This window comes from Homalodisca vitripennis, chromosome 7 (genome assembly GCF_021130785.1).
Source record: "Homalodisca vitripennis isolate AUS2020 chromosome 7, UT_GWSS_2.1, whole genome shotgun sequence".
In the NCBI taxonomy this organism is placed as follows: Eukaryota; Metazoa; Arthropoda; class Insecta; order Hemiptera; family Cicadellidae; genus Homalodisca; species Homalodisca vitripennis.
The window spans coordinates 22,304,235-22,332,189 of record NC_060213.1 but is presented as its reverse complement, the minus strand read 5'-3'; the positions used below and the strand labels follow the sequence as shown (position 1 = coordinate 22,332,189).

Sequence of the window (27,955 nt, the reverse complement as noted above, 5' to 3'; positions counted from 1 at the left end):
CGCAAATTTCAGAATGCTGATTTGTGTTTCAAACTGTTATTAAGATTCAAACTACTAATATTTGGTCAAAATTAGTGACGACCATTAATATACAATAAATATAAGTTCTTTAGTTACAAGTGGAATGAACAGTAGTTAGTGTAACTAATGAATACATTATTATATTTGGAATTCATTCTTTTATGGCAATCCAAATGTATAATCCAGATATTCTCTGCCCTAGTTTTAAATTATGTGTTAGGTTGGTTATTTACCTGAAGAAGAGATCAGATTACAGATCTCGGAACGTAGTGTTACTGATTTTTTCTATCACTTAACGATGGCAAATGTCCGAAAAATTCCTTGACAATTCTTCCATCGTAAAAACAAACCTCAAACTATATTAGTCACTTTGGAATGAAAACTCTACATCCAACTAATTCACAAGTTATCGAACACACATTGCACTCTTTGGAGGAAAATACATTTGCATATTTATAGAACAAAACACAATTGCATATTTCAATAATGGTAATAAAACTAGCACAGAGAGTCAAACAGAAACTCATGACAACTGTGACAGATAAACTTCTATTTCACAATCATTCAATACAGTTTCTAACTATCGAACAAAGTTAGTTTTGTTCTTTATTTTATATTCAACATGGAAAATGTGGTTCGGCCAATAAGCAGGCAATGTGCGTGGAATTACTTTGTCGTATTTTTGCTGATCATAACCTTCAGACAAAGATTAACTTTTTAGTTAATTGGATAATAATTGGAGAAGGACAATCGCGTAGAAAAATATAAAATATGGAAAGCAATATCTGATAATTACTTCGAATACAAGCAGAGAACTTCTATAAATAATTTCTTTCTTTTCTTGCTAACATTTATTAACATTTCTCCCATTTAAACCTTTCTAAATTATCAAAACTGATGGTTTCAATCGCACACCTGTTTATTATTCATAAAAAATGGTGTCTTACTTCAAAATTAGAGAAACTAAAAATAATAAAATAGAATGTGGTGTGTGTGTGTGTGTGTGTGTGTGTGTGTGTGTGTGTGTGTGTGTGTGTGTGTGTGTGTGTGTGTGTGTGTGTGTGTGTGTGCGGGAAAGTCTATGTGTGTGTGTGCGCGCGCGCGCCCCTAATAACATAAAAATTATTTATAGCTTCACTCTGATTTCAAAGAGTAGGTAATTTTAAATAATCACTTAAAAATATAGTTTGCAAAATTGTAACAATTTATACATATTTTTAGCAACAAAAGAAAGCATGAATTGAACATCGCAGGGAACTTAAAATATTGAATGTGGAAGATGGCAGATAATTAAATGAAGTTTTATGTTCCTGACGTCATTATAAGTCTATTCTGGAAGTTTACTTGATTGAGAGTTTTTTTTAACTCAGACAATACCGAGAATCTTCAATGCAATCGACTCATGTTGAAATCAGTTCCCATTCACTCAACTCCGACTTACATGTATCATCTCCTTTGCTAGAAACTGTTTTATGTTGTTTTCTAAAACCCGTCAAAAGTACGGTTTTTTCTCCTATGATAAACTAATTTCTTACTTTGTCTAATATTCTAGGGGTTGGAAGGTTTCAATCACAATTTTATTTCATTTATATTTTTATAGGAAATTTACACTTTGTTGCAGTTTGACGAAATTAAGCCGATTATTTATTTCGCATGTAAAAAACTAAAAGTAAATAAATCCAAAGCTGTTAGAAATAAGAGTATGATTTCAAGAAATTCTCTGAGCCGTTTAGTTTTGAAACCAGGTAGATTACATTTTTCGTTTTTCAGATGGTGTATCCTATTACACTTAAATTGTGTGTGTACCATGAAATAATTTCTATAAATCTTATTAAAGACGGAGAATTGGTTGGACATTAGTTCATAACTAAACTAATATAATTATGAAACAAGAGGACATCTTTAGGCAATGTCCCATCAACTCTCCTTGTTTAGTAAGATTTATAAAAAATATTTTAAGAAGATTATATTGAGGATAAGATTATATTATATTATATTACATCAATTCAAATGTAGACTATCATTAGCCCTAATCATCCTGTTTGTTTCTCTCGTTTTTGCTGGTTTATTAGGTTGGGATTCCTGGAAAATGCATTGTTATCACATCAGTAAAATGAGAAGCTCTACAGCTATTTGATGCAAATTTGGGTTTAATATTCAGGAATAATTTCAATAATAAGGATACCAAATAACTATGTGTCTACACATACAACCAAACGCAGTATATTTAAATTAGATTTCAGTGTGACAAGCATGTAACTGATGACGTCATATCATCATTAGTGTAATAGGAGTTTTGTTTATCTATCCTTCGCCCTCAATGTATTTTCTATTTATTCATACATCACCAAAAACAATGTGTTTACACATGCAACTAGATGTAATACATGTAAAGTTGTGATACAGTGTGATATGCGTCTAACTAATACGTTATATCGTCATTAGTGTAATATGGGCTGAGATTGTCCACCCCTCAATGTATTCGCTATGTCTTCATAGATTATAAAATAACAATGTATTTACACACGCAACTACATGTATTACATGTAAAATTGTGTTACAGTGTGAAATTCAAGTAACCGGTGACGTTATATCGTCAGTGGTGTAATATGGGCTGAGATTGTCCAGCCATCAATGTATTCGCTATGTCTTCATAGATTATCAAATAACAATGTATTTACACACGCAACTACATGTATTACATGTAAAATTGTGTTACAGTGTGAAATTCACGTAACCAGTGACGTTATATCGTCAGTGGTGAAATATGGGTTACCATTGTCTACCCCTCAGTGTATACCTTATTTCTTCATATGTCACAAAATAACAAAGTTGTTACACGAGCAAACCTATGCTGTATATGTAAAATTATTGTTCGGTATGATTACGTTATAGGGTTAGTTGTGTAATAGGGGTTACGGTTACCCACCTTTAAATGTATTCTTTGTTTCTTCATATATCACTAAATTAACACAGTTTTCTTTAAAAAAAAGATATGTTTTAAATTATATCTATCTTATAATGCTCAGTCACCTTAGATCCGATAAATCTGAATTTATGTTTGGTTCTAAGTTGATACTGTGATATAATATCCATTTACTTTTAATAATAACACGCTGACGTGAACAGTTTTTGTTACACTTAAAAAAACTATTTAATTAATATATAATGTATATGATTAATATATAATATACATTAATTTATAATTTTTAAACAATTTTATTTGGTAATTAGCATTGTGTATTATTTACCTACAGATCTGTGTGATCTCCATACATTATAAAATATATTGATACTAGTTATTTTCGTTACATTTCTGTTGGGATTTCATATTGTTACAAACATTGGACTACTTCTACGGCGCTCTTGAATAAAAAAACCACTTAAATTGTTTCGACTGTTCATCTGTCCGATATATGGTATAAATCAATATAACGTTAAATTGCATATAGGTCCTAACTACCATGCCTGATAGATATAACACTAAGATAACACACGGATGGATGACCCACGTGTACGCTTTGATGTCAATATGACGTCACAGGCCCTTGAAAGGTACTAACTACCATGCCTGATAGATATAACACTAAGATAACACACGGATGGGTGACCCAGGTGTACGCCTTGATGTCAATATGACGTCACAGGCCCTTGATAGGTACTAACTACCATGCCTGATAGATATAACACTAAGATAACACACGGATGGATGACCCACGTGTACGCTTTGATGTCAATATGACGTCACAGGCCCTTGATAGGTACTAACTACCATGCCTGATAGATATAACACTAAGATAACACACGGATGGGTGACCCAAGTGTACGCTTTGATGTCAATATGACGTCACAGGCCCTTGATAGGTACTAACTACGATGCATGATAGATATAACACTAAGATAACACACGGATGGGTGACCCACGTGTACGCCTTGATGTCAATATGACGTCACAGGCCCTTGATAGGTACTAACTACCATGCCTGATAGATATAACACTAAGATAACACACGGATGGGTGACCCAAGTGTACGCTTTGATGTCAATATGACGTCACAGGCCCTTGATAGGTACTAACTACGATGCATGATAGATATAACACTAAGATAACACACGGATGGGTGACCCACGTGTACGCTTTGATGTCAATATGACGTCACAGGCCCTTGATAGGTACTAACTACCATGCCTGATAGATATAACACTAAGATAACACACGGATGGATGACCCACGTGTACGCCTTGATGTCAATATGACGTCACAGGCCCTTGATAGGTACTAACTACCATGCCTGATAGATATAACACTAAGATAACACACGGATGGATGACCCACGTGTACGCCTTGATGTCAATATGACGTCACAGGCCCTTGATAGGTACTAACTACCATGCCTGATAGATATAACACTAAGATAACACACGGATGGGTGACCCAGGTGTACGCCTTGATGTCAATATGACGTCACAGGCCCTTGATAGGTACTAACTACCATGCCTGATAGATATAACACTAAGATAACACACGGATGGGTGACCCAGGTGTACGCCTTGATGTCAATATGACGTCACAGGCCCTTGATAGGTACTAACTACCATGCCTGATAGATATAACACTAAGATAACACACGGATGGGTGACCCAGGTGTACGCCTTGATGTCAATATGACGTCACAGGCCCTTGATAGGTACTAACTACCATGCCTGATAGATATAACACTAAGATAACACACGGATGGGTGACCCAGGTGTACGCCTTGATGTCAATATGACGTCACAGGCCCTTGATAGGTACTAACTACCATGCCTGATAGATATAACACTAAGATAACACACGGATGGGTGACCCAGGTGTACGCCTTGATGTCAATATGACGTCACAGGCCCTTGATAGGTACTAACTACCATGCCTGATAGATATAACACTAAGATAACACACGGATGGGTGACCCAGGTGTACGCCTTGATGTCAATATGACGTCACAGGCCCTTGATAGGTACTAACTACCATGCCTGATAGATATAACACTAAGATAACACACGGATGGGTGACCCAGGTGTACGCCTTGATGTCAATATGACGTCACAGGCCCTTGATAGGTACTAACTACCATGCCTGATAGATATAACACTAAGATAACACACGGATGGGTGACCCAGGTGTACGCCTTGATGTCAATATGACGTCACAGGCCCTTGATAGGTACTAACTACCATGCCTGATAGATATAACACTAAGATAACACACGGATGGGTGACCCAGGTGTACGTCTTGATGTCAATATGACGTCACAGGCCCTTGATAGGTACTAACTACCATGCCTGATAGATATAACACTGAGATAACACACAGATGGGTGACCCAAGTGTACGCCTTGATGTCAATATTACGTCACAGGCCCTTGATAGGTACTAACTACCATGCCTGATAGATATAACACTAAGATAACACACGGATGGGTGATCCAGGTGTACGCCTTGATGTCAATATGACGTCACAGGCCCTGGATAGGTACTAACTACTATGTCTGATAGATATAACACTAAGATAACACACGGATGGGTGACCCACGTCTACACTTGATGCCAATATGACGTCACAAGCCCTGGAGCTCTTGCTTTGACATCACGACCTGAGTCATGTAACATGTATCACATTGCCACATATGTGTAAACTCTACACGCCATGTTCAGTTACTGGCCTCATTAATATTGAGGCATCTGACACATAACTTTCATAGTTCGTTCCTAACACAATAAATAATAATATAACTATCTGGTATTACGGGTAGCGGTGTTACTTGCTCATGTAAGTCTTTTTAATCAATACATTTCTAGTCTTTTTAATCAATACATTTCTATTGCATGTACAAACATATAAAACAATGTTTTTTGCTGTAACTGAGCATTTCCTTAATCACAGCCATGAATACTTTTTATACAATACGATTTTATTTTAAAGTGTTACAAACCATAGTTAAATCTTTGATATAACTAATTATTTGTACATGGGCCATTATTCAAAGATTTTTACTTTTGCTAGTAAAAGCATAACTAAAATAATTGTTGTCATTCTTCTATTGTTTTGAAGGGCAAATTAACTTAAAGATCGCTGTAGAGAAATATTAAATTTTACCACCCTTTGAATCACATTTTGAATGAAAAAATGCTAGCAGAGAATAGTTTGTTTCCCTTTAGAGGCCAAGAAGAAAAATCCAAAAACTATAATTTCTGTACAAAAATTCAAAATTCCGTAAGGACTATGGTATCACTTATATCATGTCTATGACGATATATATATGGATATCCTATTAATCAAGGGTGGTTATTTTATATTGAGTTATATAATATGTAATCATGTCATTTTAGGTCAATTTAATAGTCTAAACAAACGATCGTCAATTATTGACTGATCTGTATTTACGTACACAAAAAACTTAATTTCCAACTGTGTAAATAAATAAGTGCCTTTTGAGATTGAGGTGGTGCTGAAGAGCTACACTTTCCTCATATATATACTACAGGAATGTAATATATATTCGGCTGAGCAAACCTTTATAAAAAAAATTGTTTTAACCTTTATGAAGCTAATGTAGTAAAAACCGTGTTTATACAACCATCCTGAATACTGTAGAATTACGGCAACCCTCAATAAACAGTAACAGATGTCATCAAACAGAGATTACTTCTCTTGGAAAGCCTTTAGCAAGCCCGTTTCCTTTATATTTTGTGTATTTTCCATCATTCCTCATTAAATACTTAATCCTTCATAACATAAACAAAAATGAAACTTTCTAATACAGATTTTAAAATATCTCATCTCAATACATACTTTCAAAAGTGTTATTACTATTTCAATATTTGTATTAGGCTTTTTTAGTTTTATACTCAAATTCAATCACTTGACTTATTAAAAACAAAACATATTTTAACCCCTTTACTGCCAACATCCGATAAATCGGATATCTGGCTTGTTAATACCATTGATATAGCAATATAACGTTAAATTCTGTATTATTTCGATAAAGAATGCGGTAATATGAAAAATTCATATGAAGAACTTTCGTTTAATAATTATGCTCTAATAATTGAGTTTATTGTATCTGCGGGATTTTGCACAGTAGAAATTCTATAAACGTCGTTATAGCGTAGCTCTTTTTTTATTTTTAAGGTGCATTCATTCCATTCCTATAATATGTACGTTTATGATAGTATCACATATATTAGTGTAGTACTGTGTTATTTATTTTATTTTATTGTTACGTATATTATTGTTACTAACTTCTCAGATACGGCAGATAGACTTCACTATAAGAGTTCTTGTTGGCATTCTTCTGATATCAAAGCGTGGATGTAGGTCATAAACTATAATTTTTTGAATTTAAACTGTTTTATAGTTACATACGAATAAATATAAGTGAGGACTATCATACATATATATTGAAACAAAAAATACTAAATTTTTAATTGACGCATTAATCGTAATACCCCACGGAATACGAGATATTAAAATCTGCAAGATTGAACGTATCAACTTCCCCATTGAGATCATAAACATTGATTATTTATAGCAATGTTAATGTACTGGAACTGCAGTAAATGTAATAAATGTGGATATACATAAAATTGTTTCAAATATTCATGACACCGACAACATCGTTCTAAATCTCTTAAGGATTGAATTAAAGCGATTTATATAAATATGCGTTTCTTTCTTACTAATAAAACCAGCAGTTTATAGTCTGTCAACAGAACAAAGTGTGAACTTAAGAAATAAGATTACAAGTTTGAGCAGGCCTAAGCTTCTTTTACAGCTTAAGCATCAGACCCTGTTTTAGTTAAACTTCTTTGTGAATATAAAACAGTCATTAAAGGCCATATTTGAGTTGTGCCTATTAACCCTAACTTTCTTTATTACTAGTAGATTATAACGTTAAAATGTCGACATACCTGTATTATAAAGCATTTTATGTTCATAATAATAAATAGTTAGTACACAATTTAAAGTATCTGAATATTGCAGAGAATCGGGATGATCTCTTGGTTCAAACATTGCATTGATTTCTTTAGCACAAGACATACTTCACAAACTTTTATTGAATGTATCAAAAAGTCTGTTCACCAAAAACACATTTTACACTACATTTCAGTCATCTTTCATACATTCTAGTCGTCTATTATGTTAGTACCACAACAATCAGTTAATACATGCAATGTAACTGCATTCAATTATTGTAATTCATAGCTATAAGCAATATCAATATCATAATAGGCTGAAAGAAGAATTGTTTCACGTTATAAATAACCAATAACATTACTACTCCAAAATAATTTGATACTAACACAGCTTTCCGGAAAGTTTGTTGAACGTTGTTCTATTGGGAATATGCTTCTTTAACTCCGAAACATTTCATTACCAATCAATAGTCATACCCAGTTTGGGAAGCACTATAAAATAATATGAATTCTTAAACAGTGGCTTAATTCAGCATGTTCACATTAGGTCTTATATGTACGCTACATTTTATAAGCAACCTTTCTTTTTAAAGCTCCCTGAAAATTTACGTTAACGAATTTATCACACCTGAGTCTGTACTCCTTTGGCTCCAAAGTATATTTTATAAATTGCTTAACTCACAGTATATCCATGGTTAATTTGGATGAGGCCCTCCAATAAGAGACGCAATCCAGACTCTCAGTGGACTGTTTCCCACATGACCTTGGTTAGTTGAAATCGGGATTTAATCTTTTAATTAACCGATAGAATCGCTGTGTTACGATACATTAAATATTAAGTCACATAGGACAATACTTGTTGGAAATCTTTTTTATGAAGAGGCCCTGTCCAATTATGCTAAATACTTCACTGCATTTCCGTACTTACAAGAGAAAATGCTGATTTTGTATTATTTACGAACAAACAAAACAACATTGCAATTCTTCTACTTTACCGAGTATCGGGTTACACAAACAAATTGGTTCAGCCAATAAACAAATAAATGGAGCTGTATTTAATTGGCGCAGGAAATAGAGCTCGTGGGCGAGTAGGCCAGGCCGCTGTGGGCTGAATCCTTCTCTTACAGTTAGGTCACGTTTGTCAATAATCTGATTCCATTTGCTCGCTATTCATTGATATTGTCATTTATTTGTAAACTATATAAATCTTACATAAATTAACCGTAAACTAAAATTATTGTAATAATGATTGCATAACTTGTTTAGGTAAAATGTGGGTGTAATGTAATGAATACATAATAGTAATAATGTTTGAGGTTCGTAAGTCACCATATTCATTAATTCCATATCCAATAGTCTCACTTTACATAATAATTAGCAAGGAGTTGTAACGTGTCTTTTCTCAACACAAGCATTTACTGTTAAGAATGACACGTATTGCATACCCTAGATGAGCCCAATCAAGCGGGGATTCGATCCGGGGGTATAAATTTTATTCTTATGGATTATGTATGTCAGTTGGGTTCAGATATATTGCTATCACATAAAGTGGTAGTAAAGTTCAAGCATTTAGTAAATCATCATTACCCAACTGACCTTGAAAAAATTGAGAATTTGATATAAAATGGAGCCGATATGTAAAATATTTACTATCATTAATTAACGAAAAGGATTTTACACAAAAGCGTAATTACCTGAATCTCTGCCTAAATCAAAGGTATCTCAACCGAAACACACTATATGTTATGTAAATTAGTATGAACATAAGTAAATCAACAATAAGAATAATATATAATGTTTGGTCAGTATAGTATGAACAAAGATTAAGTAAGAAAAGTGTAAGAGAAGTAATAATAGACCCAAAGCAATAATCTATTTGTTAGGTCCGTATTGCACGAACAAAGGTTAAGTAAGATAGTAGGTAAAGTAAAGAACAACTAATACCAATAACCAATTTAAAGGTTAGGTTTGTATTGCACGAACATAGGTTAAGTAAGATAGCAAGTAAAGTAAAGAACAACTAATACCAATAACCAATTTAAAGGTTAGGTTTGTATTGCACGAACATAGGTTAAGTAAGATAGCAAGTAAAGTAAAGAACAATAACAACTAATACCAATAACCAATTTAAAGGTTAGGTTTGTATTGCACGAACATAGGTTAAGTAAGATAGCAAGTAAAGTAAAGAACAACTAATACCAATAACCAATTTAAAGGTTAGGTTCGTATTGCACGAACATAGGTTAAGAAAGATAGTAAGTAAAGTAAAAGAATACCGAGAATAATACGTTATAAGTTAATTTCGTGTGGCACAACATATAAAAACGATACAGAATATAAACGAAAGGTTAATTATGATAAGTATAGTAATTGAAGTAATAAATTACCAATAGCAATAAGTATTCGTTATGTCCGTATCTCACGAACAATTCGGTTAAGTGAGATTAAGATCTCAGCGCACCGTAGGTCTAATCGTGGTGATCGGCATATGTAGACTGACCTCTCGCTCCTCTGCTGGTCGGTCCGGTCCGTCTGACGAGTTTACGTTGGAGCGCATGCGCGAGTGATCGTTCATACCGCTACCTGTCAAGCGTCGAACATGTCTTGGCACGATAGCTGAGGCGAACTTTATCTGGATTCCGTTACTCATTGTTGACGGAAAACCTATTACGACAATAAAGCTTGAATAGAAGACCCAAAATAATAAAAAAAATTACACTGTAATTTTTAGTACCTCACTGAGTACTCAATTTTTACGTCATCAATTAAAAGTTATATATTCAACATTATTAAAAATGATATATTAATAATAGCACATTACACCATAAGGAGCATATATTAATCTTTTAGAAAGGAGTAAAATTGCAAATTGCTAAACGGAAGTATGCTGTATTAAAGCACACACGAGTAAGAGTTAATTCTAACACATACAAGAGAGGTAGGCAACAAATGTATAAAGTTCATGTCGTACATGCTCTGTAGCAAATTGAATGTAATCTTGTCTGGAACACAGACAGACGATGTCTAGAGGGAGTAATCAGTTCTGAAGTAACCAGGCAAGGTCTCCTTTTATTGTCTCGGTTTTACCGCAAAATTCCTTTGAAAATGAGTAGAGTAGGAATGTCGAAATGGTTAAGTTACCCTGCTCATTTGAAAATGTGAAGATTACAAATTTGTGTTGTTGACAAACTATAAGCTGCTTGTGTTATTTGTAAAACCAAACGAATATCAAATCTACACCCCCCCCCCCCCCCAGGGGCTTAGAAGATTATCTTAGAACACAACTTTATAAATCCAATAGTATTAAATGTATTACAGTCCCAGTGCAATAAAACTACTGTGATATTGATGATCTCGATTAGAGTATTTGAAATCACAGTGTATTGGAAGGATGCTCTGTTAAACCTTTGTAGTAGTTTAGGATTTTCCAAGGGGTATAAATAATGCTATGCATAAATTCATATAATTTGATAGATGTCATGTGGTTATGTCAGAACAAGAGCTCTAGAGCTAGTTAGTATTCTCGTGACATTAAAGCGCGGATATTGGTAACCCATCGGTGAGATATCTTCGTTTTATCCACGGCATTCTTTTGACATCAAAGCGTGGATATAGGTAAGCTATCCGTGTGCTACCTTGATGTTTCAGCTCCTTAACAACAACAGTTAAACGTCATTACAGGAGCTTCAGGGCTAATCGGAATTCTCGTGACATAAGAGCGTGGATGTAGGTAAACCATCTGGGAGTTATCTCGGGGTTTTAGCTCCTCAACAACGGCAATGAGTGGTAACAACAAGGACTTCAGGGCTAGTCGGCATTCTCGTGATATCAACGCGTTGGTGTAGGTAAACCATCTGCGACTTATCTCGGGGTTTAAGCTCCTCAGCAACGGCAGTTAGTCGTAACAACAAGAGCTCCGGTGCCAGTTAGCATTCTCGTAACATCAAAGCGTGGATGAAGCTAACACATCCGTGAGTTATCTCTCGATTTTAGCTCCTCAGCCACAGCGATTAGTGGTAATAACAAGAGCTCCGGTGCCAGTTAGCATTCTCGTGACATGAAAGCGTGGATGTAAGTAAAACTATCCGTGTGCTATCTTGGTGTTATAGCACCTCAGCAACAAACGTTACTACAAGAGCTCTAGAGCTTGTTGGCGTTCTCGTGACATCAAAGCGTGGATGTAAGTAAACTATCCGTGTGCTATCTTGGTGTTATAGCACCTCAGCAACAAACGTCACTACAAGAGCTCTAGAGCTTGTTGGCGTTCTCGTGACATCAAAGCGTGGATGTAAGTAAACTATCCGTGTGCTATCTTGGTGATATAGCACCTCAGCAACAAACGTTACTACAAGAGCTCTAGAGCTTGTTGGCGTTCTCGTGACATCAAAGCGTGGATGTAAGTAAACTATCCGTGTGCTATCTTGGTGTTATAGCACCTCAGCAACAAACGTCACTACAAGAGCTCTAGAGCTTGTTGGCGTTCTCGTGACATCAAAGCGTGGATGTAAGTAAACTATCCGTGTGCTATCTTGGTGTTATAGCACCTCAGCAACAAACGTCACTACAAGAGCTCTAGAGCTTGTTGGCGTTCTCGTGACATGAAAGCGTTAACTATTTTTAAACCATCCGTTTTCTTGTCTTGTTGTTATAGTCTTTCATCCACGGTAGTTAGAACCTACATGTAATGTAACTTTATATTGTGTTGTACATTATATCGAAAAGACGAATAATCAAAACAATTAAAGTTGCTTCTTTATCCAAAAGAGTCCTGTAGAAAGAGGGATAATATAGTTCTCATATGTCAGAAGGAAGATTCTAAATTCCTAAATCGTAAACAATACTTTGAAGCAAAGTATATCTTTTATTAACTTTATTAAATGATACCATGGGAAAATTTTGAAGAGTTTTTATGAGAAACTCACAACTTAAGGAGACTTTTAATTTAATGTTTTTACATCGCGTAATAATACACCCGGTTAAAAGCCGAATATTATTAAGCCAGATTTGACGGCAACACTTAAGTGTATAATAATATATTTAAGCATTTAAACGTATCTTTCTACTTCACAATAAATATTCTTAATACGAGAGCAGAACTATAAGTGGGAAAAAGAATCCAAGTGGGCAGTGAGAAGATTAAGTAATAAAACTACCTTAGCTAATTATACTTTAAGTAGGAAGAAATACTCGTATCATTGAGGCTATTCAAGAGGCTTTTGTCAGGAGTAAATTACTTTGTCACATCGTATTTACAGTCGATAAGATTAATTCGCCAGCACTGACCAGACGATATACTGTCCATATATATCAAACTGCAAGTTTCGGTGAACAAGGAGAGAATTTGTGATTAAAGGTTGTGACAGCCTCGGATGTCACCAGAGTGAGAAAACCTTGTTAACAAACATCAATCGCTTCCCTTCTGTGAACTCGTTTTCTTTTCATGGTTTTATTAACAATGTTTTTCTCAAAATGTTCTTCCAAAATGATTTATATTATGAAGCTTACTCAAAAATGTCGTAAGTTTTAATAAGTTAGGGAGGTGGATTGAATAATTTCTGGTCCAGCAAAAAAGTTAATTTCATAACAAAGAGTCATCTTCAGAGCGGAAAAGACTGTTCTTTATAAAGGAAATCCTCCACTCTTAAAATGCCTCCTGCCCCTCCATATAACTCCATTTCCTTAACCAGGTTTATGAGCGGGGGAGGGTACGACCTTCCTGCTAGTCCGAAATTTAGCAAATCCTTGTCCCTACTTTCTGACAAATGTCTCTCCGTATTTTATATTGTACAGACAGTATTACCTGTTTATCCAAGTAACTATTTTTATAAGTAAGGTTATTAATTCGAGTGATTCATAGCTACGAACTTGTAATATAATTGCCGCAATCCTAACCCAAACCCTCGTCTGTTTAGTATCCTCTGGATAAATTGTCGTAATAAGTGGATTTTATCAGTTCATGTAAGAAGATTTAAAAAAATATATGCTTCCCAAAAGTATTCATCCTCGCAAAATTTTTAAAATTATGTCCGAATGTAATGTTATTTAATTTCTTGACGGAGAACGCTATGTCTATGGTATTACGAACCTCTTACATTTACAAGGTTGTAGGACGCCACACAACTTATCGTATAGCAGGATTTGATAAGTCTACAGGTCAATGATATCGTGTGCATTTGCTACATAGTCAGGTTAAGTATCCCACAAAAACTGTTCTTGGTTGTTCAAAGGTTCAAAATAAATCAGTGAAACTCAATGCACTCATCAAGACTTTCGAACAATTATTTACGTGACCAACCTGAACATTTATATTTAAAACCACAGCCACCGACAGTATCCATCCTCGCCACCCATCGCCGATGGATTACAGTATAAGCCTACTGAAAAAGTTTACAATTATCAACATATTATTTATACATTTGTTGCCATACATATTTATTTACTGAAAGTTGTTTCAAAAAAATTATTCGCAAAATTACGAGTTTACCATAGATCCCTACATAATAATTAGAGTTTATATTTCAAAACTCCCGTCAAGATTGCATTAGATAGGGTACCAGATCCCTACATAATAATTAGAGTTTATATTTCAAAACTCCCGTCAAGATTGCATTAGATAGGGTTTTCTTCAAAATCTACAAAATAAACCCTTCTTCAGAATATAGCATTGGTACTCTATGTTAAGATAACTGGCAGATGCTGGTGTACAAAATCTGCAATATTTTTAAAATGTAAAACAGTTAAATGATTCTGAAATCTTTTACATGGGTAAACTTTGCTAAAACTAATCAAGTTTTAACTCAAAATTATTTGATTTGTTTTATTTTCTCTATCATTAATTACGAATCAAGTATACACACCTTTCTAACTCCAAGTAAATTAAGTTTAACATAAATTTTAGTAAACGTGTTCATATTTACCATTTACTTTTTATTCGCATTTTTTTTTCTTTAATATATCCTTAAGAAAGGAAGGTCAAGAGGTTTAAAAGCAATGCAGAAATGTACGTGAATAGTCTTTTGAAATTTTATTTTGTGAAATCAAAAAGTAATAAGTGAGTTTTATTCAAGAAGCTCGCAACGGTTCGACGGTTTTACATAGCACACGGAATATTCTTTGTTAGCCGCCATTACGAAATTCAAATAAAACTTTAAACCTTATTGCCTTAAACCATTGAACGTGGTTACAACTTACTGCAATTTATACTTCTATAAAGATATCCAATCGTGTCTGTCTATGCCTTACTCAATCACGTAAAATGTACAGGAGATGTATTGAAACTTTACATGAGCATTCTTAGGGTCTCTGGTTAACACAATAGACCTCTTCATATTTAGGAAATACCTCCAGGCTACTACACAGCAGATAGTGAGTTATTACAATCAATAGTTATTTGTAAATTTTATAGTGTAAAAATACAATCAAATGTCTCATTAACTTAAGTAACGTTGTAATTTTATTTACGCTTAATGTATTGAAAGCTTAGAGTTAAAGGTAACAACGCTTCTTATTTTAACATTTCCTGTAATCTTAGATCAACGCAGAGGTTAAACAGATAATAAAATAGGAAGTTTTTGTAAAAGCATTTTTGAAAATATTTAGTATACGGTCTTTTATCAATAATCTGAGTGATAATGAAAATCTAAGTCTGTTATAAAGCCATCTTAGTTGTTCTTGACAGAATTAGGCCTCTAGTTTAACCCAAATATTACACAAGAAAACCTTAGACCGGAATAAACTATAACGGACATACTTGAGAGTAAATACTTTGAGACTTATTCTTGATGGGAGGCATAAACGCTAAATAAACTTCCATTTAAAAATTTTATAGAGTCCCATTATTCATTGCATAATGAGTGAGTTAACTGAAAAACTGTGAAATTCTAATTAGTATACCTCCACGCTGGCTTTTTAGTTATTGTTACTGAAATAATGTATTATGAAGTATTGGAGAGAAATTCGGGTTATTTCAAGGTACTCATAATACTGATTCACTCTCAGACTTGAGGACCCCAAAACCCCGCTCTTTGACAACAAAACTCTAGATACAGACACAGTGTCTGGTCTGTCCTGGCTGGATAACTTTGTTTACACCGAATCCGAACTGGCAAAGGATTTCATTCCTGTCAAAGAAACTGTGTCAGAGTACTTTTGAACTTGCTTTGTTTGAAATTGAATACAACAGAACTGCTACCAAGGGGAGTGAACTGACATTGCATTACAATTTCGCTTCAACATCTTTCGTGAAGTAGAATTCCAGCATAGCTATTTACTTACTAATGTGTGAAGAGTATATATGAGAATATAGCAGTACTGAAGGACCCATCTTATAGGGACGTCGTCTATAATCACGTTCACAGATGTGGCAATAACTTGAAGGTTCACAGGACCTAGATTAGTTGAGCACACTTCTGATGGGTGAGGAAATAATTTTCAATAATAACGTTCACAGATGTGGCCATAGTTTGAAGGTTCACAGGACCTAGATTAGTTGAGCACCCTTCTGATGGGTGAGGAAATAATTTTCAATAATAACGTTCACAGATGTGGCAATAACTTACTGTGGCCATAGTTTGAAGGTTCACAGGACCTAGATTAGTTGAGCACCCTTCTGATGGGTGAGGAAATAAGTTTCAATAATAACGTTCACAGATGTGGCAATAACTTGAAGGTTCACAGGACCTAGATTAGTTGAGCACCCTTCTGATGGGTGAGGAAATAATTTTCAATAATAACGTTCACAGATGTGGCAATAACTTGAAGGTTCACAGGACCTAGATTAGTTGAGCACCCTTCTGATGGGTGAGGAAATAATTTTCAATAATAACGTTCACAGATGTGGCAATAACTTGAAGGTTCACAGGACCTAGATTAGTTGAGCACCCTTCTGATGGGTGAGGAAATAATTTTCAATAATAACGTTCACAGATGTGGCAATAACTTGAAGGTTCACAGGACCTAGATTAGTTGAGCACCCTTCTGATGGGTGAGGAAATAATTTTCAATAATAACGTTCACAGATGTGGCAATAACTTGAAGGTTCACAGGACCTAGATTAGTTGAGCACCCTTCTGATGGGTGAGGAAATAATTTTCAATAATAACGTTCACAGATGTGGCAACAACTTGATGCTTCACATGCCTTGAACAATGCATTACTTGCTACGTTCCTTGCTTGATATTGATTCGTCCCTGGCCTCATTTACTCTATTTTGTAAAGATTGATTTGCAATAACGAAATCGGTCTCAGGAACTCCACAGTGATAAATAGTAAAGTCTCATGGACACAGAAACTGGGCAGAGATTATAACTTTATAAAACTTATAATTTATTTAATAAATTTTAAGCATCAAATCTCACACTTTTGTCTCTTCAATCTTTACAAAACAAATGAATATCCATTCAAAAACAACTATCCATCAATGTTTTCGTAAGTTACGGATATCTATCGAAAAATGAACTTAACATATATCTAAAATATTATAACATTTTATGATAGTATAAGTACAGTATCAAGCTGCGGAAAGCTACTTCAGCGGCCGTCTATCATATGTTTGCTTAATGCATATGTCAATAGCAAGAAATAAAAGATTTCTTTTTCATTTATATATTGTGATAACCTTTGATTTTGTATATATAATATTACTTTTACTTAGATTGGTAATAATCAATTTTATAGTTATTGAGCTTTATGTTAAGAAGTAAAAGATTTCATACTCGTAGGTAAATTGCTATATATCAGCACTATCGGTTCTCTCAAGGAAGTACTCTTGGACCAACTAACGTTTTCATTAATATTTTTAAACTGAAATGTACTGGCAAAGTATGATAGAAATATTTTTGTATGTCAAATTGAGTTGTAAAATTAGTAAATGATTGGCATAAAAATAAATTCCCCTAACTTAAAAGATAATTACATATGCATATTTCATTGAGTGATTTTTAGTACAACTTTGAAGGCGTGCATATACACACGTAACAAATATTTGTGTGTGATTATTGACGTTATATATTAAGGAATTATTTTTGTTAAGAAAATATAATAGTCAGGGCACACAGAGTATCAATACAATGGTCAGTGCACACGGAGTATCAAATTCAATGGTCAGGGCTCACAGAGTATTATTTATAATAGACAGAGCACACAGAGTATCAAATACAATGGTCAGGGTACACAGAGTACCAAGTACAATGTTTAGGGTACACAGAGTATCAAATACAATGGTCAGGGTACACAGAGTATCAAATACAATGGTCAGGGGTCACAGAGTATTATTTATAATAGACAGGGTACACAGAGTATCAAATACAATGGTCAGGGTACACAGAGTATCAAATACAATGGTCAGGGTACACAGAGTATTATGTATAATGGTTAGGGTACACAGAGTATCAAATACAATGGTCAGGGTACACAGAGTATCAAATACAATGGTCAGGGTATATAGAGTATTATGTATAATGGTTAGGGTACACAGAGTATCAAATACAATGGTCAGGGTACACAGAGTATCAAATACAATGGTCAGGGTACACGGAGTATCAAATACAGTGGTCAGGGTACACGGAGAATCAAATACAGTCAGGTCAGGTCAATGGTCAGGGTACACAGAGTATCAAATACAATGGTCAGGGTACACGGAGTATCAAATACAATGGTCAGGGTACACAGAGTATCAAATACAATGGTCAGGGTACACAGAGTATCAAATACAATGGTCAGGGTACACAGAGTATTATGTATAATGGTTAGGGTACACAGAGTATCAAATACAATGGTCAGGGTACACAGAGTATCAAATACAATGGTCAGGGTACACAGAGTATTATGTATAATGGTTAGGGTACACAGAGTATCAAATACAATGGTCAGGGTACACGGAGTATCAAATACAGTGGTCAGGGTACACGGAGTATCAAATACAATGGTCAGGGTACACAGAGTATCAAATACAGTGGTCAGGGTACACAGAGTATCAAATACAATGGTCAGGGTACACAGAGTATTATGTATAATGGTTAGGGTACACAGAGTATCAAATACAATGGTCAGGGTACACGGAGTATCAAATACAATGGTCAGGGTACACAGAGTATTATGTATAATGGTTAGGGTACACAGAGTATCAAATACCATGGTCAGGGTACACAGAGTATCAAATACAATGGTCAGGGTACATAGAGTATTATGTATAATGGTTAGGTTACACAGAGTATCAAATACAATGGTCAGGGTACACAGAGTATCAAATACAATGGTCAGGGTACACGGAGTATCAAATACAGTGGTCAGGGTACACAGAGTATCAAATACAGTGGTCAGGGTACACAGAGTATCAAATACAATGGTCAGGGTACACAGAGTATTATGTAAAATGTTAGGGTACACAGAGTATCAAATACAATGGTCAGGGTACACGGAGTATCAAATACAATGGTCAGGGTACACGGAGTATCAAATACAATTGTCAGGGTACACGGAGTATCAAATACAGTGGTCAGGACACACACAGTTTTAAATACAATGGTCAGGGTACACAGAGTATTATGTATAATGGTTAGGGTACACAGAGTATCAAATACAATGGTCAGGGTACACGGAGTATCAAATACAATGGTCAGGGTACACAGAGTATCAAATACAATGGTCAGGGTACACAGAGTATTATGTATAATGGTTAGGGTACACAGAGTATCAAATACAATGGTCAGGGTACACAGAGTATCAAATACAATGGTCAGGGTACACAGAGTATCAATACAATGGTCAGGGTACAAGTATCAAATACAGTGGTCAGGGTATATAAATGGTCATACACAGAGTGGTTACACAGAGTATCACCAGGGTACACGGAGTATCAAATACAATGGTCAGGGTACACAGAGTACAATGGTCAGGGTACACAGAATATCAAATGGTCAGGGTACACAGAGTATCAAATACAATGGTCAGGGTACACGGAGTATCAAATACAGTGGTCAGGGTACACAGAGTATCAAATACAGTGGTCAGGGTACACAGAGTATCAAATACAATGGTCAGGGTACACAGAGTATTATGTATAATGGTTAGGGTACACATATCAAATACCATGGTCAGGGTACACAGAGTATCAAATACAATGGTCAGGGTACACAGAGTATTATGTATAATGGTTAGGGTACACAGAGTATCAAATACAATGGTCAGGGTACACGGAGTATCAAATACAGTGGTCAGGGTACACAGAGTATTATGTATAATGGTTAGGGTACACAGAGTATCAAATACAATGGTCAGGGTACACAGAGTATCAAATACAATGGTCAGGGTACACAGAGTATTATGTATAATGGTTAGGGTACACAGAGTATCAAATACAATGGTCAGGGTACACGGAGTATCAAATACAGTGGTCAGGGCACACACAGTTTTAAATACAATGGTCAGGGTACACAGAGTATTATGTATAATGGTTAGGGTACACAGAGTATTATGTATAATGGTTAGGGTACACAGAGTATCAAATACAATGGTCAGGGTACACGGAGTATCAAATACAATGGTCAGGGTACACGGAGTATCAAATATAATGGTCAGGGTACACAGAGTATTATGTATAATGGTTAGGGTACACAGAGTATCAAATACAATGGTCAGGGTACACAGAGTATCAAATACAATGGTCAGGGTACACAGAGTATTATGTATAATGGTTAGGGTACACAGAGTATCAAATACAATGGTCAGGGTACACGGAGTATCAAATATAATGGTCAGGGTACACAGAGTATTATGTATAATGGTTAGGGTACACGGAGTATCAAATACAGTGGTCAGGGCACACACAGTTTTAAATACAATGGTCAGGACACACAGAGTATCATGTATAATGGTCAGGGGCATAAGGTATCAATTAAATACAATTATAAATATTATCAAAGGAATAATGTAAATATTAAGGAAATCTTTTACTTATTTATATTCAACAATAGACTAAATCTTGTTTTTAGTTTTTATCCTGTCGTTGGTGCACACAACATCACTTGGATTATATATTGTTAATAAAGCAATGTTAAATAAGGTATAAAAATGTGAATGGCCTGATGATATTAACTCGATTTCAGAGAAAATATCGTCTATCATTTACTTATACATACATTATAGGTACATATTAAAAACACTTTAACGTGTCAATATTCTTTAAAATGTTAGGCATTACTCTGTAAGCGTACAAAATTAATTTTTAATTCTTTTACTTTAAAAAATGTTACAAATGAATATATGTAACCACTATGGTCTACTTAATTCATTTTCAAATGAAGTTTGAGATAAAATGAGACAATGTAAAGAGACCGCGAGTATCGTCTTGGTTACGTTAGAACTGGTTCTGTCTTCTCTCTAGACATCGTCTGTCTGTGTTCCAGGCAAGATTACATTCAATTTGCTACAGAGCATGTACGACATGAACTTAATGCATTTGCTGCCTCCCTCTCTTGTATACGAATATGTTATAATTAATTCTTATCTGTATATGCTTCAATATAAATTTACTTCAGTATTATAATTTGCAATTTGACTATATTCAAATAAAATTAATGTATGTTTCTTTTAGGTTTAATTTACAATTCTTTATTCATATATTAATTTGTATTACTTTAAAAAATACTATTTTTAATCATGATCCCTCCTTAATTCATTTGAAAAATTAAAGCAGTGAATACGTGACACATTTATGTAGGGGGGTACGATTATGGAATATTACTATTATTATTTTATTCATTACGTAATACGATTTATATAACTTACAAATAAATGACAATATCAATGAATAGCGAGCAAATGGAATCAGATTATTGTCAAACGTGACCGAACTGTAAGAGAAGGATTCAGCCCACAGCGGCCTGGCGTACTCGCCCACGAGCTCTATTTCCTGCGCCAATTAAATACAGCTCCACTGATTTGCTTATTGGCTTGAACCAATTTGTTTGTATTGATTTTTATAACCATATACTCGGCAAATTAGAAGAATTTTAAACTTTATTTGTACGTCTGCAAATAGTACAAAATCAGTATTTTCTCTTGTAAGTATGAAACATCAACCCAATTGGATCTCTTATTACAGGGTTCTTATCCTTATTTACCATGAATATGATGTGAGTTGTCTGTTTACCGAAAATTTATTAAAACAAAATAGGTTTAGAGCCACAGAAGAACTGTTCTAGGAGTGATAAAATATTCAAAGTTAATTTTCGGGGAGCTTTATAAGTAAAGGTTTTTACTTTTAAAATTTATCGTAAAGATTTTACTGGTTAGTTATATATTTAAGGCTCGTATTCGGGAAAATTGACAAAGGGAGTGAAGGTGATGAATCTAGTGCTCTTTAAATTTATATTAATTTACAAATCTTACCGAAACTCGTCATGAATATCGGTTAGTAATGAACTTGTTTGGAGCTAAAGGAGTGGTAATTGAGAGCTTAACTGCCGGAGTGGCAAAATACGAGTTACGTGTTATTAACCTGTTGATATTGTCCTCCTGAACAAAGCAATATAAGTTTTCATTGTGTGCAAATGACATATAACTAAGTTATAGAACATTTAAAGTGGAACTACTTTTCTCGCGCGGAGTAATATTTCATTGTTCTATGGATATTATGTGAACCTGTTACGATTTTTTAAGTCAACTTCGAATCGGTTGCTGCTAAAGTTAGCCGTTACGCCATCTTTGGATAATACAATAATAATAATGCTAAAATCCGGGGAATTTTATGCAATTAAAATACGTGTTTGTTAATTTATACCTTCTAAGCATAAAAGTTTATATCATCCGGGCAAAAGTGCCTCTAGCCATCAGTGCTGATGTCAATATACGAAAAACATCCCTCGAGGTAGTATCTATCACTAAAAGATAAAATTCTAAATGGTCTGATCATTAATGTTTTACATTACTGTTTTACAGGAAACCCAACTTGAAAATCAAACAAATGTGATAAATACATCTAACCAAAACTTTCTACTATCTCACAAGAAATTTATATCCTCTTTTAATTTTATAAAATTTATTTGTCATTTTAACGATACTTTCAACAACGGATAAATAGTGTAGAAATCCTAAATTATTGTTTAAGTTTTTCTGTATCTTGAAGCGAGACAGCTCATCTGCAAATGAAATGTTCAGCGTTAAAATTGTACGGCATAAACATAACAGTATGTTATGTATTTATTAATTTTTTTGTTAGTTTCAGAATATATAGCAAGTATTCATTTTATTCCTGCAATACGGTTTATTTCATTTAATTTTTTAAGAAGATTACAAATGATTTGTATTTATATTTTTACGTCACGTTAAGTGTAAAAAAGGACTATGTAGAACTTCTCCTGAAAAAATAAAGAGAATTTCCATTTAATTTTATTTCAAAATGGGATACTAACAAGAAAATCAATGTCAAACTTTCAAAACAACAAAAACTGCGGCCTCGCGGCGTTACATCTGAAACAATAGACAGGAAGGCGGTGGTCTGAGGGGAAGAGGAGAGGTAGTTCATCTAACCCTATGTTGTTCATCTAACCTGAACCTTAATGACACGGTGTGTGTACGAAGTTTGTTGGTTGAGGTGTGCTTGATTGTTAGGTTTCCTAGTTAGTTTTTTATTTATATTGGTATCCAAAGTGGTCTAACCTCAACCTTAATGACACGGTGTGTGTACGAAGTTTGTTGGTTGAGGTGTGCTTGATTGTTAGGTTTCCTAGTTAGTTTTTTATTTATATTGGTATCCAAAGTGGTCTAACCTGAACCTTAATGACACGGTGTGTGTACGAAGTTTGTTGGTTGAGGTTTGCTTGATTGTTAGGTTTCCTAGTTAGTTTTTTATTTATATTGGTATCCAAAGTGGTCTAACCTCAACCTTAATGACACGGTGTGTGTACGAAGTTTGTTGGTTGAGGTGTGCTTGATTGTTAGGTTTCCTAGTTAGTTTTTTATTTATATTGGTATCCAAAGTGGTCTAACCTGAACCTTAATGACACGGTGTGTGTACGAAGTTTGTTGGTTGAGGTTTACTTGATTGTTAGGTTTCCTAGTTAGTTTTTTATTTATATTGGTATCCAAAGTGGTCTAACCTCAACCTTAATGACACAGTGTGTGTACGAAGTTTGTTGGTTGAGGTGTGCTTGATTGTTAGGTTTCCTAGTTAGTTTTTTATTTATATTGGTATCCAAAGTGGTCTAACCTCAACCGAATGTTGTAGTGGTCGGTCGCCAAACTGTACGTAGCAAATTTGACCTGAGCAACAGTTACCAGAAATGAGCATTTACTAATGCTTTAAGACATATAATAGTTTTTTGAAATCTCAAAATGAGCCATGGCTACAGCCAGCTAACTGGTAAAGCTCCACCGTATGATCTCTGACAGTCTTTGCCCGATCTGTGTTTCAGCCACCGCTGTTCTGGTTATAGATTACTTCCGTTATTTATTGCGTGTTGTGTTATATTGATGTGATCGTCGGTGTACTGATCGTGTAATTGTTGGTGGACTGTCTGTTAAAAGTTTGATCCCGGGTTGTGAACCCATTCTTTTTGCGAGCTACTAGATGCAGGTTCTGGCTTACTGTTACCCTTGCCACTGCAGGTGCTGTAGGTGCAGGTGCTGTCGGTGCAGGTGCTGTAGGTGCAGACTATCTCTGTGGCACGGCCGACCTGTACTCACGATACCAATGTCTACGCCACCGTCTGAGCAACTTATGGCTCCCGAGGGATGGACCTCCATGGACAGTGCTAAGTTGTAAACCAGAGACAAGGTTGCAATCAACATATTTTTTTATCCTTTCTTGAAACTTATTTTGGAAAAGCAGCTCCATAGAGTGAAAAGGGGAACTTTTAAGGAATGTGCTAGCCTAGTTTGTGATAAATAAACAAAAAGTAGACATGGAGTCTAGGCCTATCATTAAGTGTGTAAGCAGTACATAGTATATTCTTTGTTCACTTTTTGGAAATATGGAGTCAGGATTGTCACTCTGTATTGTAATATCTCGGTTATGAACCCACTTTGGCTGCTGGCTCGAGTTTAATTGGATTCCTTTGTGGTTACGTCTGGCCCTTGTGCTCGCAAGTACCCATGAAGGCTGAAAGCGTAAACCGAAAAATTGGTTTTTTAGCTCTGAAAAGTCAAACAGTTTATTTTATTTTGTAGTCTAAGTGTACTTAATTTTTTATTAATCTGTTTTTATTGTAGTTTACGTAATTCTTATTTGTTCTACATTTGACAGTAGCCAATATTTTTTAAATAATATGAATAATAACACTCCCTTTTGGGCAATAGTTACGTTTTGTCTGTTGCCAATAATGGGGTTATTGCCCATAAACAGTGCTGTCCATTTTGCATTATGTTGTAATTGATTAGTTCTCTAGCTTTAGATCAGCAATACTGTTTAGCTTTGTACTTTCTAACAAAACTGCTTTTAAAATAAATTTATATTTTATTGGTTGTAATAAAAGTTTGCGTTACTAAACATTGTAATACAATTTATCGTGGTTTCCTTATAACGTTGTAATGTTTGTACTGCATACATGAATTTGTAATCAAGCACTGTTATTTTATATATCGCTATGGGAATTTTTGTTTGCAAACATATAAGGCGGAACATTTATGTAAACCATTCACTTCAATACATTTTGGGGTGTCTTCAAAACTGTTTACTTCTTTCCTATTTACTAGAATGGATACCAAAAAAAGGGGAAGGGGGTTTAATATATTTTATATTTTTAACTTACATCTTTCTCTCTGTTTGAGACCAGTCTTATTAGTGACAGATAAATTAGCATAAAAGAACTGTTTAATTAATCGCTTTTATAGATTTTCAGATATTAATTTATAGTATTGTGGAATTGAAAAAGGCCTACAACTTCAATGTTTTGGACACTATAAGGGCGTTCAGCCTTAAAATAAAAGGTACAAACATACAACAAAATATTATTATTTTGTATCGTTATTGCTATCGTAAATTTATTAATTAAAAATATTAATTATTTTTACGTAGAACAAGTACTTACTAATGACCAGTTATTACCGACTGTTGAAATATAAAAGAAAATACTGTTCTATTGAGAAGTACCTACTAATAAATAGTTATTAGCGTTTGTTGAAATATAAGAGACAATACTGTTCTACTGAGAAGTACCTACTAATAAATAGTTATTAGCGTTTGTTGAAATATAAGAGACAATACTGTTCTATTGAGAAGGACCTACTAATAAATAGTTATTAGCGTTTGTTGAAATATAAGAGACAATACTGTTCTATTGAGAAGTACCTACTAATAAATAGTTATTAGCGTTTGTTGAAATATAAGAGACAATACTGTTCTATTGAGAAGGACCTACTAATAAATAGTTATTAGCGTTTGTTGAAATATAAGAGACAATACTGTTCTATTGAGAAGTACCTACTAATAAATAGTTATTAGCGTTTGTTGAAATATAAGAGACAATACTGTTCTATTGAGAAGTACCTACTAATAAATAGTTATTAGCGTTTGTTGAAATATAAGAGACAATACTGTTGTATTGAGAAGTACCTACTAATAAATAGTTATTAGCGTTTGTTGAAATATAAGAGACAATACTGTTCTATTGAGAAGTACCTACTAATAAATAGTTATTAGCGTTTGTTGAAATATAAGAGACAATACTGTTCTATTGAGAAGTACCTACTAATAAATAGTTATTAGCGTTTGTTGAAATATAAGAGACAATACTGTTGTATTTTGTACTGTCTGCTAATTATGTAATCAAGTATACAACAGAAGTTTTTCAGGTTGGATCTTTGAATAAATTGATACAAAACCCTTTTGTTTTGATAGCCATCGACTTTAATTATGTACTCTACTGAACATCTAATTGTGTCTGTCTGCGCCTTTGTGTTTCTGTTATTCAATTTCTTTAAAACTACCTAACCTGTTGTATTGAAAACTGTAAGGATATTATAAATTGCATTGAGGTCCTTTGTAGTATTAAGACTTTAATATTTAGTAATTATAGTAAAGGACGCGTTTACAATGATAATACACAGTTTGGGATAGGCTTCTTTTCTCTCCAAGAAATTTTAGTAATATATTTCGGGTTTAAAAGAGATTAAGGGTATTATTCCCAAATAACCCTTTTATTAACGCAAATTCAGTATTTAAAGTTTTAATAATTTTACAACATTCATTACTTTATCACTTGAAGTGCTTTATTTTCTGATAGAGTTATTCCTAAAACATTTATCCTGTACAAAATAATGGCAACTAAAAGGTTCAATATTGATCTTTTTTCTACAGAAGCCATTTTTTAATGAATGCTTCTTTAGAACTATGATCTACAGCATTATGTTCTTAATAATTAATACTATATAAGCATGAAAAAGTTATATGCACATCGACCTCGGCTTGCATTTAAGATTTTCTTTCTCCACGGACTATACTCAACCCTCCCCCCTCTACAACGTTGGTGTGTGACAGTTGTTGCATAAAAATATTAAAAATAGGAGTACATTACTGTGCAAAATGTATACATTTTATCTGCTATAATTTAAAATATATTAAGTTGTTGTCAGACATTTTACACACCCTGTTTATTCCATGAGTGTACGATTCATACCAATATGGAATATATTGTTGTTAAACTTACTAAGAACTGTACTGAGGCACTTAGTAGACAATAATAATATTATTGCAATTCAATGCCTACATCGGATTGAATTAAATATCCTTCATGTTTACATTTTGTTTTTAATTTTTATTGAATATATTACACCTTAAATACACAAAAACCACTTTAATTAAATTTTAAACATACATTGCTTAACTTATATTTTACTTTTGACTGTAAAACGTGTTGTACTAAATCCATTAATCCTTAATCGTATGTATCGGAACCGTGATACAGTTGAGGGTGCATATCTTCCTATGATTCGTCATGTTTTTTTTTATTTCATTATTGTTTTTTATGTTATTATTTTTTTT

At 34.1% G+C, this 27,955-nt stretch overlaps 1 protein-coding gene across 1 annotated transcript in view; it reads right to left on the bottom strand.

The window, feature by feature from the left end:
* LOC124366642 (adipokinetic hormone/corazonin-related peptide receptor variant I-like) overlaps window positions 1-24,720 on the bottom strand; it is a 121,610-nt gene extending 96,890 nt beyond the window's left edge. Inside the window, exon 1 of the mRNA XM_046823241.1 lies at window positions 24,569-24,720. Within this exon, the coding sequence (XP_046679197.1) occupies window positions 24,569-24,720 (152 nt within the window). The remainder of the gene's footprint in view (window positions 1-24,568) is intronic.
* Window positions 24,721-27,955: the final 3,235 nt, after the last annotated feature.